General features: G+C 36.5%; 1 protein-coding gene across 15 annotated transcripts in view; it reads left to right on the top strand.

Moving 5' to 3' along the window:
- The window catches only part of AHI1 (Abelson helper integration site 1), a 221376-nt gene that overhangs the window by 146189 nt on the left and 59366 nt on the right, over positions 1-15821 (top strand). The window contains exon 23 of one of the 15 annotated variants that reach the window (XM_032407833.1): positions 2194-3267. The exons of the other annotated variants lie outside the window; for them this stretch is intronic. Within the exon in view, the coding sequence (XP_032263724.1) occupies positions 2194-2229 (36 nt within the window). The 3' untranslated portion in view covers positions 2230-3267. Of the gene's footprint in view, positions 1-2193; positions 3268-15821 lie in introns of those variants that run through there. 15 annotated transcript variants of the gene reach the window in all.

Raw genomic sequence — 15821 nt, forward strand, 5'->3', positions numbered from 1 at the left:
GCTTTTATAACTTGTCATAAAAGAACCTGTTTTTACTTATCAATAAAGTAGCAATTCAAAGCAGTCCTGTTGAAATTCAAATACAAATGCAAAATAGGTTTTCCTTTAAGATCGTTTGTGAGTTGTCCATAATGTAACATTTTTCTTAAGTACGTAGACATTGGTTGTTTCTCCAGATGTTGTAAATTATGAAGTTTTATGTAGGTTTCTCCTGTTAGCATATCCACTGACATTTATGTGTTTCTTAGACTTTTTTTTCCCTAATTCTCTTTTGACTTTATGATTTTTAGAGAATAATGGATTCAGTTTTAGACATGTTAAATTTCAAGTAACCGGAGACCATGAACAAGTACCAATGTTCAGAGAACTGAGATCATAGGCTTGGATTTTAGAAGAGAGGATGAGTGTGGGGATCTGACTTTGCTGTGCCTGAGAGAGCCACGCTCGACAGCTCTGATGTCCGGAAGGGCGATGCGGGCGTCAGAAGGCTCAGCTGTAGCTTGTGGAAAGTCCTGTGTTTATGGGCAGGGAGCAAGCAGATTCTTTACAACAGGCATCCAGAAGCCCCGTGCAAGAAAAAGGCATGTATCCAGTCTTTATAATATAAGCTGAATCAGAAACGAGTCTCCTCCAACTCACCTCCCAAATCCATTCTCTACAGAGGTATTTATCCAACGTGCAAATATGGTCACACAGTTAAGATCCTGCGGTGCACCCCATCTCCAACCAGTTGAAAACTAAGCTATTTAGCATATAATTTGACATCCTTCTACTATCTTTCTAAACTTATTTCCAGCTTTTTCCCAATACTCTGAGCTACTTGCAGTTCCCTAGATACATCTGTGCCTCTCTCATTGCAAAACAGTATTAGAAGAGGGGCAAGGAACACTTGAGTTCAGAAACACATTACCTAGCTCCACATCCTGGTTCAGTTACTTTGCTCCACATGACTTTAGACAAGTTTCTTTTGCTCTTTGTGCTTCAGTTTCCTCATCTATATTTGAGGATAATAATACCTACCTCAAGGATTGTTGTGAGGAATAAATGAGTTAAGATGCATTACATCCCACTCAATATATTTTTGTATACCAGGTATTGAATATTATTTCATCACAAGAGATGGCCAGATGTTAAAGATCAGAACATATCCCAAGCCTAATAAGTAAAACTAAGTCTAGAATCAAAGGGAGGACCCCAGGGTCCCAGCTGGGTCAGGGACATCAGGAACAAGGGAATCTTTGCCACAATGGCCTGCCTGTGTCTTGACCAACATTCTTTGTTTTTCTGTGTTCATTTTTTAAAGTTTGTTTTAGTATGTATTTATTTATTGTGTATTGTGACTTGCAAGGAGTTGATGTGGAAGTCTAGTTACACCAGGACAAAAGGCCTAAACTGGGACTGTTAGGCAGCCCTCAGTGTGCAATCACCTTCTTCATCAGTTCCATAAGTCATGACAACCAGGGTGATCTTTTTTTAAATGTGAGTCATAATGGCTTATCCTCCTGCTTAACACTCTTCAATAACTTCTCCTATGTTTAAAATAAAACCCAGGACCTGTAGGGCCTTGCATGATCTGGTTTCTGCCTACCTCTTCAGCATAGCCTTATGATACTCTCTGCTCTGAGTTTCTCAAACACAGCCAAGCTCTTTCCTATGCACTAATAGGCCTTTGGACATTTGGTCTCTCTGCCAGGAATATACACAGGCTCTTTTTGCCTAACAGTCTTTTTCTTTAGATCCCAGAAATGGCAACTTTTCAAAGGATTTTCCTTTACTACTCTATCTGAAGTAGATACTCCCCTTCTTAATCTTTATTATTGTACCTCGTTTTTTCCTTCTTAGTATTTATCCCCATTTGTAATTTTTTATTTAGTTGTTCTCTTGTTTATCACCTGTCTTCCTCAATAGGATATAAGTTCCATGAAAGTAGGGACTATGTCTGTCTTACCATTGCTAGTAGACTGTCATTATATACTGCTTAGATGAATAAATGAAAATATGCTGATACTCTAAGGATAAATGAGAGCAAAGAGCCAGGCTGGACCTAAGGGATGTCCATGTTCAAAAGGTTGGAAGAAAAACCTTCACAGAAGACAGATAAAGAGAGAAGAATATCATAAGAGATCAGGAATAACGGAGCATCTTGGAAGCCTAGAGAGTACGGAAACGGAGGGAGTTTTTATTCTATCATAGGTAACAACTTTTGAGAGAACGGGAACTGTGCCCTAGAAAGGAAGCCAGATGGTCATACGCAGAGGTATGATGAACCAGAAGAATTCAGGAAGCCTGTCACAAGAAGAGGATGGAAGATAGAATACAAATTAACTCAGCTTTGTGTGTATGTTACTGACTTATTTCACAAAAGAAAGTAGCATTTAACCAAAAGGGCTGCCACAAGATGAACCTATATGAGTGCAAAGGAAATGTTTTTCCATGTTCTTCAAAAGTGAAAAATTAAATTTGGGTATTTATGCAATAGTATTACATTCAAAATAAATATTTCTCAGATGGAAGAAAAGATCCAGCAATATAAACGGGGCAAGAGAAAGATGCAGACTGGATTTTAGCATTTGGCAAAGGAGTAGGGTAGGGCAGTGGTGGCAAGATCCCTTGCCAAGGGACTTATCTAGTTGGTAAAATGAGGAAGGTTGAAGAAGTCCACTTTTGGGTCTAAAGTTCTATGAATCTTTGTCAGCTGCCCTTACAGTTCGAAAAGAACTAATAAAGCAGAAAATCTAAGCAAGTCTGTGACAATCACCCCTTAAGCTCTCACCCATCATTTGTCTCATTCATCTCCTTCTCAGGATTCAGTTAGAATACACTTCCTTATATTCCACACATGGCATTTGTACCCACCAAGTCATGTAACAAATGCCCATCACCATCATTGCTGTTGGAAATTTCCTGCCGCTTAAGTGGTGGACACAGCTTAGTTGTCTTCAGCAGATCAAAAACTAAGTCCCTTCCCTATAGGACTAAATTTCTCCACCTTCCCAAGCCCAGGGCATGGTGAAAGGATGCCAAGCAGTAGAAGATGGCATCCAGGCGTCTGTGCAAGTTAGCCAAGAGGTGGGGTAGGGAGCGTGTGCAATACAGTGGGGGAGAGGCCCTGGCCAGGCTGCCTTGGGTTCCGCTGAAACGTTACCCTCTAATCTTTTTGGTCCACTCTGTTTTTCCTAACACAGAAAGAGGCACATTCAGTTATACAAACTGGGGGAACTTGAGGAATAGGCTAATCAAAACCATGACTCAAGGACAATTCAAAAGAGCCTAAACATTATTTATTTATTTATTTGTTTGTTTATTTATTTATTTAAAGATTTTATTTATTTATCTGACAGAGACAGTGAGAGAGGGAACACAAGCAGGGGGAGTGAGAGAGGGAGAAGCAGGCTTCCCTCGGAGCAGGGAGCCCAATGCGGGGCTTGATCCCAGGACCCTGGGATCATGACCTGAGCCGAAGGCAGATGCTTAACGACTGAGCCACCTAGGCGCCCCGAGCCTAAACATTTTAAAACAGTATATACAATCTAAAGCATTTGAAAACCAAAGAAATTGAAATCATTTTAGCTTAGACTCTAGGTGGGGTACTTTCTTAATTAACCCAATGAGATATCTAGAAGTATGAACACATGGTTTCCATAAGACCTTGCTCCAGAGGAGTTGTTTTGGTCATTTTTCCCCTGCATGCAGCAAAAAGAGCAAGCGCTAGAAGAGTGTCTGCTCCCTTACAAACTTAACCTAGGAAGACAGGAGCCAGAAGGCGGGAGCTCCGTTTAATGCCATAAAGGGGAAGTGGTGATATGCCCTGCCCAAAACATTTGCTTAGCCCCCTAACCTTGTTTCTTTGTAGTACTTACCGCTGTTGTAAGTGCAGTCTGTGTTTCTGCGATATCAGTCAGCCTGTGTGCATTAATAAGTAGATGAATGATGTCAGCATGAAAGCAGAGGAATTCTTTTCTGAATGGTTTAAGTGTTAAAGCAATCGGAGGCCGGCTTTCTCACAAATGGAGAGACAGAGCAATTTCTTAAAAGCTAAAGTAGCTCTTTTAGTGGCTACTTTAGTCGCTGCTAGTACAAATGAAGAAGCTGCTAAGACATTTCTCCTAATTTCAAAAAATTTTCTTGTTTGATGGATGAAGTCTAAAACCTGGATTGGATTTTTAATTTTGATAAACTGGTCTCTGTTGAAAGTAAATCCGTTTAAGTACCTACCTTTCAGACGAGGTCTCATGGATGCTAGGGTGTAAGGCTGCAGAGTCTCAGGACTGACTGAAAATAACACTGGGTGCAAATGCACAGATTTAACACTGCATTAGTACTTTGGTTAGGATTTTGACTGTCAGTGCCCTAGTCACGGAGCTCCAGAGATTTTAAGTAGTCTGCAACAACCAGATTTTTTCCATAAACCCTGTTACATTTAATTCACAATTTTACAGAATGTGAAGCCTTATAGCAGAAAAGCATATAAGAAAATAAAGGAATTTATCTCCCCTACTAAAATATATAATCCGTCAAGAGAAGGAGTTTGGTGTTTTATTTTTTGGGTTTGGTTTTGGTTTTGTTTGTTTGTTTTAGTACCTCTCCCTCCAATTTGGCATTTTATTTTATTTTATTTTATTTTAATTGAAGTGTACCTGACACACCATGTTACATTAGTTTCAGGTATACAGCATTGTGATTCAACAACCCTGTAGTTACGCGGTGCACACCACGAATGTAGCTACCTACCATCTGTTACTATAAGCACTATTACAATAGCATTGACTATATTCCCTGTGTTGTACCTTTTTTCCCCATGATTTATTCATTCCATAACTGGAAGCTCATACCTCCCAGTCCCCCTTCACCCATTTTGCCCATCTCCCTACCCACCTCCCCTCTGGCAACCACCAGTTTGTTAAAAGAGGGATTTTGTATGATCTTGTTCAGCACTACAATCTGAGTACTCTACAGGGCATTGCACATATTATTACTAGCTATTATTATATTGCTGATCCTAATAATCTCCAAGAATTTGATCAAATTATTATTTAATTTATTAATGCTTTATTGTGAACATTAGTGGGATATTGTGATAAAAGCGTTGAGACATTTCTAATCTCTACATATTTGTATTCTTTTTTTTTTTTTTAAAGATTTTATTTATGTATTTGTCAGAGAGAGAGACAGAACATAAGCAGGGGGAGAGGCAGGCAGAGGGAGAAGCAGGCTCCGCCGAGTATGGAGCCCGATGTGGGACTCGATCCCAGGACCCCAGGATCATGATCTGAGCCGAAGGCAGCCGCTTAACCGACTGAGCCACCCAGGCGTCCCTACATATTTGTATTCTTTAGCGTCAACATATGAGAATGATATGCCAGCAATTACTAAAGAAAAAGTCTCTTTACTTATTTACTGGAAAACAAGTCTCTTGATAAAGAAGTCTCTTTATCCTGTTTCCAGGATACATTGTTTCCTCGAAACTAGTTCTACCTTGTAAACATTGTGTTTTCATTAATTATTCAAGTTTTATACTTTTGCTGCAAATAACTAGTATCTTAGCTCTGCTCTGCTTCTAGATCATCTTAGGCCAAGTCAGCTTCCTCTTCTATAAATGCAGCTCTTAAGATGCTCAAGAGCATCTATTTTTATTTTATCTTGATCTTCTCTTTTTTAGCTTAAGTATATCCATTTTCTTCTACTTACCTTAATCGATGTTGATTCCATTCCAGTTTGTTCCCATTCTTAGGAAAAGTGGTATCCAGAACTGGACTTAATATTCTAATTGTAATGAAAAATGTAGTGGTTATTATTGGTTTCTGTAATCTGGATATTGTGTTTGATACTGAACTGTGACATACCATAACTCCTTGAAGCTTTAAAGATGTGCTGTCAAAACATATTTCCCATTATTTACAGATCTGTGTCTCAGTATCCTCATCTCTAGAATGGAGTTAATAATAATACCTACCTCATTTAGTGCTATTCTGTTGTTTCAGGTACTGAGTACAGTGTCCAGCACATGGTAATCTTTCAGGTATTAGCTTAATATTATTTAACCCTAAGTATAGAGTTGTTCATTTATCCTTGTTGAATTTCATCAATTTATTTTTGACTCACTATCCAGCCTGCCAGAATTCTTTTGAATTCTGATTTTTTTTTTATGTATGATAAAGCTCTTTCCCAAACTCTGTAATATTGACAGATTTTATAATGCTGCTTATTGATTGTATTTATTCAAAACATTAGAAAAATATTGAACAGTGAACAAAATCAAAACAGCAACAATTTCTTTACATGTGGGCAGTTTAAGTTTTTATTTGTAAGTCATTTTGTTTGGGACATATTATTATTTAAAAGCAATTTCAGTGTTACATTGCATTATATACTTTAGCAAAGCATTTACTTGCACGTCTTTTAAAATAAGATTTGGTGATTACTTGAAATTTTCCTTCCAATCAGTATAAAATTTGATTCTTAAGGAAGCATTAATATAGTCCATAGCAGAAACCAAAACTTGAGTTGATCATGCCATAAAATGAAGGAAGCAGTCATTTAGAAAAGAAAAAATTTAACACTCATCATCTAACAATATTATTTTCCACTTTGGGGGCAATTTAATCAAAAGTCATCAAACTAGTGCTCTGTTTTTCCTGCCTAGATGGACATTTACATCTGCCACTATTAATATTCCATAGATCCCTTTTTTTTCTTGATAAAATATCCACATTCCTCTTCTGGAATTGATCCTGCTCTTTATCCTGCCGTTATCTCAGGGTCCCCAGAGATCAATCTTCGGCAGAAACAGCAGGACAGCATTCAGTAGCGCGGACACCTCCTGGTATAACCACACGACTGGGTCCCAGATTGGCTTGATGCATAAAGATTAAGTGAGATAAATTCCTAAAGGAAATGAAACTTCTTGTTCTGTGTCTCTAATGAAACTTCATAAAGGTTTCATATCACCGTACGTCTGTCTGGTATTATATATCTTATGGCAACATGAGCAGACTTCTCTGAGGGCACTTTCTGGATTCAGAGATTATTTGCCAAACCTAGATATAAATTTTTGTCTTGGGAAATGGAGTTAGTAGATCTATATTTGGTTTAGAAAATGTGGTCACATTCATAGTTGTTGGTGTTCTGCAGAAATATTTTACTAAACACACCATTCCTTTATGATAACTTGAAGAACTTTAGGAGTTGAATGATAGTAATTATACCTGTCATTTATTGGACTGTATGCCAGGCACTGTGCAGAGTGTTTTATAAGTTCTCTCACTTGAATGTCTTAGAGACACTAAAGGTCTTTAAGCGTCTTCTAGAAACATTTAAATTGAATATGTTAATGAATTATGGTAGCTGAAGCAAAAATATAAACTCCCTAAAAGCAGAGTCAGTTAACGTGAATAAACCATTACATACTAGTGTCACTCAGTGGCACAAGGCAGACTCTGGAAATTGGGAGCAGTTCAGGTAATGTTAACATCAATTAGCACTTACGAAAACAGTTGATGTACTGTTTATTAGGAGCCCTGCTGTGTACTGTATATTATTTCATCTGATCTTTGTGTCATCACTGTAACATTTAACAGGATTGGGCAGGGGTAGTCATGAAGGGCAGCTGAGCACTACTGGAAAGGCTGATCAAAATAACAGCTAAAAAGGGTCGTGAAGGCCTGGATTTGAGGAAAGGACTAGCCATATAGGACTCTTCCCTCTGAATAAATCTAATATAGAGGTTACCTAAGAAAGCCAATTTCAAAAAAAAAATATTTTGGAAAATATCCATCTATCCACCAAGAAGTTTTAATCAGATATGATTTGAGGTTAGTGGATAGAGTCTTAGTAGATTTTCTGGAAATAATTCAATTTTAATAGCTGTGCATGAGTTAAAGTCATATAAGTAGCAGAGAGTAATCTGGATGTGAGAAGGGGATCTTGGGGTTTGGTGGGAAGAAAGGGGCCCAGAAGCTGTGGTTTATCGAGTACACTGGCAGAGTCACCTGTGACCTTGAGAAAGGAAATTACAAACACCTGCTGCACTTCAAACTGTGCTGCCCACATGCCACAGACAGCTGTTTGAAGAACTGGAGTGAAGGAATGAGAAGGTAATTGTAACTATTACCCAAGAATGAGGTGATTGGGCTTCATCCCTTCTTCCTTGAGACTTATTGTAAAGCTCATTGTATACACACAAGTTTCAGCTGGTACCTAAGTATGACTGATTCCTCAATTGATGTTTCTGATCTTATTCTTTCCTTTCTCCATTCTGCTAGAAAAATCTTTATAAGGAGTACTTAGGCTGTTAACAATTAATTGTTAACCCAAAGAACCTAAAACCTAACCTAAAAATGAGTACAGCTCAATAAAATTCCTGTCTTCCCAGACTTTCATTGGGCCTTTCCACTGTAATTTTCTATCCCTGGTGCTTACCAGCAAAACCTTGGTAATATGCATATTCCGCTTAGCTCTCTCTCTCTCATGTCCCACGTGTATTTCTTTCTCTTCCATTTTATTTCCACAGTCGAACCTCTCTTGTCCATTTCCATAGCCAGAATCAGGGCTCTCTGCTCTGTCATGGAGAACTGTGGTCTCTGTATTTTTGCTTGAATCTGTTGTTTTATTCATCGTAACCAATTTTACTTTCCATAACCATAATTTCTGTGATGCTCTTTTTTTAACCACAGCTTTTTTTTTTTTTTTTTAAGATTTTATTTATTTGACAGAGAGAGCGAGCGAGAGTAGGAACACAAGCAGGGGGAGTGGGAGAGGGAGAAGCAGGCTTCCTGCCGAGCAGGGAGCCCGATGTGGGACTCGATCCCAGGACCCTGGGATCATGACCTGAGCCGAAGGCAGACGCTAAACGACTGAGCCACCCAGGTGCCCTAACCACAGCTTTATTTGGATTTAATTCACATAGCATAAAATTTACCCTGATAGGGGCGCCTGGGTGGTTCAGTGAGTTAAGCGCATCTGCCTTCAGCTCAGGTCATGATCCTGAGGTCCCAGGATCAAGCCCCTCATCCTAGTCAGGCTCCCTGCTCAATAAGGAGTTCTGCTTCTCCCTCTCCCTTTGCCCTTCCCCCTGGTCCTTCTCTCTCTCTCTCTCATTCATTTTCTCTCCAAATAAACTAAAAAAACATTTACCCTGTTAAAGTCTATAATTCAGTGGGTTTTGGTATATTCACAGTTTTACAACCATCACCACTCTGATTTTAAAGTATATTTGTTACCCAAAAAAGAAATCACATACTCATTAGTAATCCCCACCACCATCGCCTTCTCTCTCTAGCCCCTGGCAAATACTAATCTACTTTCTACCTCTATAGATTTGCCTATTCTTGACATTTTTATATAAATGCAGTCATATCATATGCGACCTTTTGTATCTGGCTTCTTTCACTCTGCATAATGATTTCAAAGTTCATCCGTGTTGTAGCATGCATTAGAATTGCATTCCTTTTTATGGCCAAATGATATTTTGTTACATGGATATACCTCACTTTATCCATTAATCTATTGATGAGCATTTGGGTTGCTTCCATTTTTAGCTATTATGAGTAATACTGTGTAAACATCTGAGTATAGGTCTTTGTGTGGACATGTTTTCGGTTCTCTTGGGCATAAATTTAGTAGTGGAATTGCTGCGTCATATGGTAACTCTCTGTTTAACATTTTGAGGAACTGCCCAAATATCCTCCAAAGTAGCTAAACCATTTTACAATCCCACCAGGCATGTATGAGGGTTTAAATTTCTCCATATCCTCACTAACACTTGTTATTGTCCTTTTTATTATAGCCATCCTAGTGAGTGGGAAGTAGTATCTTGTGATTTGATTTGTTTCCTTAGTGACTAAGGATAGAGCATCTTTTGAATTGCTATTTGTGTATCTTCTTTGGAAAATCAAATCCTTTGTCCATTTCCTAATTGGGCAAATTTTAATTATATTTTACTATATTATAAATTAAAGATTTTTTAATGAATATGTTATATATGTATATGTATATATTGGATTGAGAGATTATTATGCCAAATGTAGAAATGAATTGTTTTTACAGATTAAGTTGAAGTTAGCAAATCTATATTTAATTTGGAAAATAGGACCACATTTATAACTGTGCGCATCCTCAGAAATATTTTATTACAAAATCCCTCTATAATAACTCAAAGAACTTCAGGAGTTAAATAGTAATAGTTATGCCTAATGCTTACTGAGTACTTAACTATGTGCCAGGCATATGATGTATAAATATATACATATTATGTATACATCAGTTGCATAACTCTATAAATTATACATAAATATAAATATGTAAATAGATTTGTATTACTTATATCTAATTGGGTTTGTCTTTTTATTGACTTGTAAGAGTTTTTTATATACTCTGAATACAAGTCTCTTATCAAATATATAATTTGCAGATATTTCTCCGATTCTATAGGTTGTCTTTTCTCTTCCTTGGTTATGTCCTTTGAAGCAAAACATTTTTTTAAAAATTTTTATAAAGTTCAGTTTATCTACTCTTTTCTTTTGTCACTCAGTGTTTTGATGTCATATCTAAGAAACCATTGTCTGATCCAAGGTCACAAAGATTGACTCCAGTTTTCTTATGAGAGTTTTGTACATTTAGTTCTACCTTTAGTTCTAGAATCCATTTTGAGTTAATTTTTGTATATGGTGTGAATTAGGAATGCAACTTTATTTTTTTTGCATGTGGTTATCCAGTTTTAGCAGCACCATTTATTGAAAAGACTGTTCCTCCCCCATTTAATGGTCTTGGCACCCTTGTCAAAAATCAGTTGACTGTGAATGTGAGGCTTTATGTCTGGGCTATTAATTATAGTGCATACAATTCCATATGCCTGTGTTTGTATCAATAATCTACTATTTTAATTACTATACCTTTGTAGTAAATTTTAAAATCCGGGCATGTCCTCCAACTTTATTCTTCTTCTAGATTGTTTTGGCAATTCTAGGCTCTGTGTTTCTATATGAATTTTACAATCACATTCTCAGTTTCTGTAAAATTTTTGATAGGGATTCTGTTGAAGCTATAGATCAAAACTGAAGAATATTTTCATCTTACTCTTTCAATCTAGTAACATGGATCTTTCAATTTATCTAGATATTCTTTAATTTCTTTCAATGATATTTTATGATTTTCAGTATTTAACTCAGACTTTTATTTGAAGTACTTCATTTTTTGATGATATTGCAAATGAATTGGCTTTATATTCGGATTGTTCCTTCCTCAGGTATAGCAATATACATGATTTTTTGTATGGATACTGTATTCTGCAACCTTTATTCTAAAAGATGTTTTGGGGGGGTTTTTTATAGATACCTTCAGATTATCTATATACAAGATTATGTCATCTACTAATAGAGGTAGTTTTACTTCTTCCTTTCCACCCACATGCCTTTTTATTCCTTGCCTAATTATCCTAGCTAGAATCTCCAGTTCAGTGTTGAAGTTGTCTTGTTCCTAATCTTTGGGGGTAAACCTTCAGTCTTTGACCATTAAATATGTTTTTAGTAGTTGTGTTTTTTGCACATAGCCTGTATCAGGTTGAGGAAGTTCCTTTGTGTTCTTACTTTGTTGAGTGTTTTATCAGGAAAGGATGTTAGACTGTGTTAAGTGCTTTTGCAGTATCTGTTGAGATAATTGTGTGGGTTTTGTCCTTAACACCTTAATATGGTCTTTTAGGGGTACCTGGGTGGCTCAGTGTGTTCAGTGTCCGACTCTTGATTTCGGCTCAGGTCATGATCTCAGGGTTATGAGATTGGCCTCGTGCTGAGCATGGAGCCTGCTTAAGATTCTCCCTCTCCCTCTACCCACCCCTCTCTCTAAAATATATATATATATATATACACACACACACACACACACACACACACACACATAGTCTTTTACATTGACAGATTTTCATGTTAAACTAACCTGTCATTCCTAGGATAAATTTCACTTGGTTATGGTGGATAATCCTTTTTACAATGTTGCGGATTCTGTTCACAGGTATTTTATTCATGCTTTTACGTCAATATTCATAAGAAATCTTAGTCTGTAGTTTGCTTGTCTAGTTTTGGGATCACAGTAATACTGACTCCGTAGAATGATTTGGAAAGTGTTCATTTCTCTTTTATTTTTTGGAAGAGTTTGTGAAAGATTGGTGTTATTTTGTATTTGAACATTTGGTACAATTCACCAATGATGCATACTGTGTGGGGCCTTTTCTTTGTGGGAAGTTTTTTGATGGCTAATTCAGTCTCTTTACCTTACAAGTCCATTTAGATTTTCTCTTTCTTCAGTCAGTTTTGTATCTTTCTAGGAATGTATTTGTTTTATCTAGACTACTTAATTTGTTAGCATACAGTTGATAATAGCGCTCCCTTCGGATCCTTTTTATTTCTCTAAGGCCAGTTCTGATATCTCTTCTTTCATACTTGATTTTATTGATTTCAGTGTTACCTCCCACCCCATGGTCAGTCTAGATAAAGTTTTGTTAATTTTATTGATCTTTCAAAGAACCAATTTTTAGTTTTATTGACTTTCTTTTGTCTTTCTCTATTTGCTATTTCATTTACTTCCATGTGTTTATCATTTTCTTCCTTCTGGTTACTCTACATTTAGTTTTATATTTTTAGTTTTAAAGTTTAAAATTAGATTATTGATTTGATATCTTTCTTCTCAATAAAAGCATTTACAGCTACAGAATTTCCTCAGATCACTGTTTTTTGTTGCAGTCATACATTTTGGCATATCATGTTTATTTTTTTGTGTATCTTTTCCTAATTTCCCTGGTTGATTTCTTTTTGATCCATTGGTTATTTAGGAGTGTGTTGTTTGATTTCCACACATTTATGAACTTCCCAAAGGTCTTCCTGTAACTGATTTCTGTTTTCATTTCATTGTGGTTAGAGAACATGCTTTCTATGATTTCAGGGTTTTTTTTAAAGGTTTATTTTATGGCGTAGCATATAGTCTATCCTAGAGAATGTTCTGTGTGCACATAAGAAGGATATGTACTCTGCTTTTCTTGGGTACAGCATTCTATAGATGTCTGTTTGATCTAGTTGGTTTATAGTATTGACCAAGTCTTCTGTTCCCAGGTTGATATTGGGCCTAGTTCTTCTCACTGTTGAAAGTGGGGTATTGTAGTCTCCAAACATTGTTGTGGAACTGTTTCACATTTTAGTTCTACCAGTTTTGCCATAGGTACTTAGAGGCATATGTATTTAGAGGCTGTATTAGGTGCACATATATTTATACATACTTAAGTCTTCCTAATTGACTTTTTTATCATTTAAAATGTTCTTCTTTGTCTCTACTGACAATTTTTTTCTTAAATTCTCTTTTGCCTGATACTAGAATAGCCACTCCAGCCCTCTTTTGATTTCTGTTTGTGAGGTTTATTTTTTTCATCCTCTATAATTTTTTTTTTGTCTTTAAATCTAAAATATGTCTCTTATAGACAACATACGGTTGGATCATTTTTTTTTCGCATTCTGGTAATCTGTATCTTCTGTTTGGAGTGTTTAATCTATCTACATTCAAATTAATTACTGATTGGGTAGAATTAAGTCTACAGTGTGGTTTTGTTTTCTTTTTTTTTTTTTTTTGAGGGGAGGGGAGGGGGAGGAACCAAGGGAGAGAGAGAGAGAGAGAGAATCTTAAGCCAGCTCCATACCCAGCGTGGAGTCCGACGCAGAGCTCCATTTCACATATCTCACAACCTTGAGATCATGACCTGAGCCAAAATTAAGAGTTGGACGCTTAACTGACTGAGTCACCCAGGCATCCCAGTTTTGTTTTTTTTTTTTAAGATTTTATTTATTTGAGAGAGAACATGGGGGGGGCAGAGGGAGAAGCAGACACTAGCAGACTCCCCACTGAGCAGCGAGCCCAGTGGGGCTTAATCCCAGTAGGGCTTGATCCCAGTAACCTGGGATCACGACCTGAGCCAAAGGCAGAAGCTTAACCAACTGAGCCACCCAGGCACCTCCCAATTTTGTTTTCTTTATGTCTGATGTATCTTTTTGTTGTTTTATTCCTTTATTGCTCACTTTTTCTAGTTAAATTAATATTTTTCACTATACCATTTTAATTCCCTTTTTCTTTTTATATACTTTCTTTGAGTTCTCTTAGTAGTTACCCTGAGAATTACAGTTAACCTTTTAACTTAAAACAATCTAGTTTGGATTAATATCAGCTTAATTTCAGTAGTATGTTAAAACCTTGCTATAATACAGCTCTTTTGCCTTTTGTCTCCTTTATGCTGTTATTGTTATTCAGATTACATCATTATACATTGTAAGCTCATCAATACATTTTTGTAATTATTTCCTTATGAAGTTGTCTTTTAAATCAGTTGGAGGAGGTACCAAAAAACAAATATATATACTGTCTTTCATATTTACCTATGTAGTTAGTTACCTTTTCTACTGCTCTTTATTTCTTCATATAGATTTGAGTTACTGTCAGAATGCCCTTTTGTTTCCAACTGAAGGACTCCCATTAGTTTTTCTTGAAGGGCAGATCTGCTAGTTATGATCTCTCTGTTATCATTTATCTGGGAATATGTTAATTTCTCCTTCCTTTTTAAAGGATAGTTGTGCTACTTATTGAATGATAGGTTGAGTCTTCTTTTAGCACAAAATATTGAAAGCCTATTCCTACTAACTTTTGACCTCCAAGATTTCTGATGCAAAGTCTGTTGTTAATCTTACTGAGAATCCTGTATGATGTGTTGTTCTTCTCTTGCTGCTTTCAAGATTCTTGGTCTTTGTCTTTCAGTAGTTTGACTATGATATTTCTAGATGTGGATCTTTTTGAGTTTATCCTGTTGGAGTTTGTTTAGCTTCTAGGATGTGCATATTAATGTTTTTCATTAAATTTGGGGGGTTTAGGGCCATTATGTACTCAAATATATTTTTCTCCCCTTTCTCTCTTTTCTCTCCTTCTGGGATTCCCATTAGTCATATGATAGTACAGTTGATATCCTATACATCTCTGAGGCTCTGACATTCTTCTTTTTTCTTTCTGTTCCTCAGACTAGGTAATCCCAATTTACTTATCTTACAAGTTCACTGATTATTTCCTCTACTAGTTCAAATCTCCTGAACCCTTCTAGTTAATATTGTACTTTTAAACTCTGGAATTTCTATTTAATAATTTCTGTTTTTAATTGATATTTTCTATTTGCTGTGATATATATATTTTTATATATATATATTTTTTAAATCTAGTAAATCTAATGTCTGGGCTTTCTCAGGGACAATTTCTGTTGACTTATTTGATTCCTGTGTAGAGTTATACTTTACTGCTCCCTTTTGTGTATCATAATTTTTTGTTGATAACTAGACATTTGAAATGGTATAATGTGGCACATCTGGAAATTAGATTTTCTACACCTACTCCCCATGGCTTGTCATTTTGTTATTGTTACTGTTAATATTTATTTAATTGGTGACTTTCCTGGAGTAATTCTATATAAAGTCTGTATTTTTTGTGTTTGACCACTGAGGTGTCTGTTTGGTCAGCTAATGGTTAGACAGAAATTTCCTTAAATGCCTGGAACCAAGTTCTGCAACCTTTTCCGAGGGGTTCTTTGTGTGTGTTGGGATATGTTTTCATTGCTTCAATAGGCAGTTTATAACTCTGCCTTACTTACACTTCACCTTCTGCTTGCACAAACTGTCAAGGTTAACCAGAGATGAAAAATTAGAGCCTTCTCTGGGCATACACACAGTCCTGCACATGCACATGGCCTTCTAGGTTTCCAGGAAGGTTGGAGCTTTTCAAAGTATCCTATAAACATGTCATTTCCCAATTTT

Source organism: Phoca vitulina, unplaced genomic scaffold, assembly GCF_004348235.1.
Source record: "Phoca vitulina isolate PV1807 unplaced genomic scaffold, GSC_HSeal_1.0 scaffold9, whole genome shotgun sequence".
NCBI classification, from domain to species: Eukaryota; Metazoa; Chordata; class Mammalia; order Carnivora; family Phocidae; genus Phoca; species Phoca vitulina.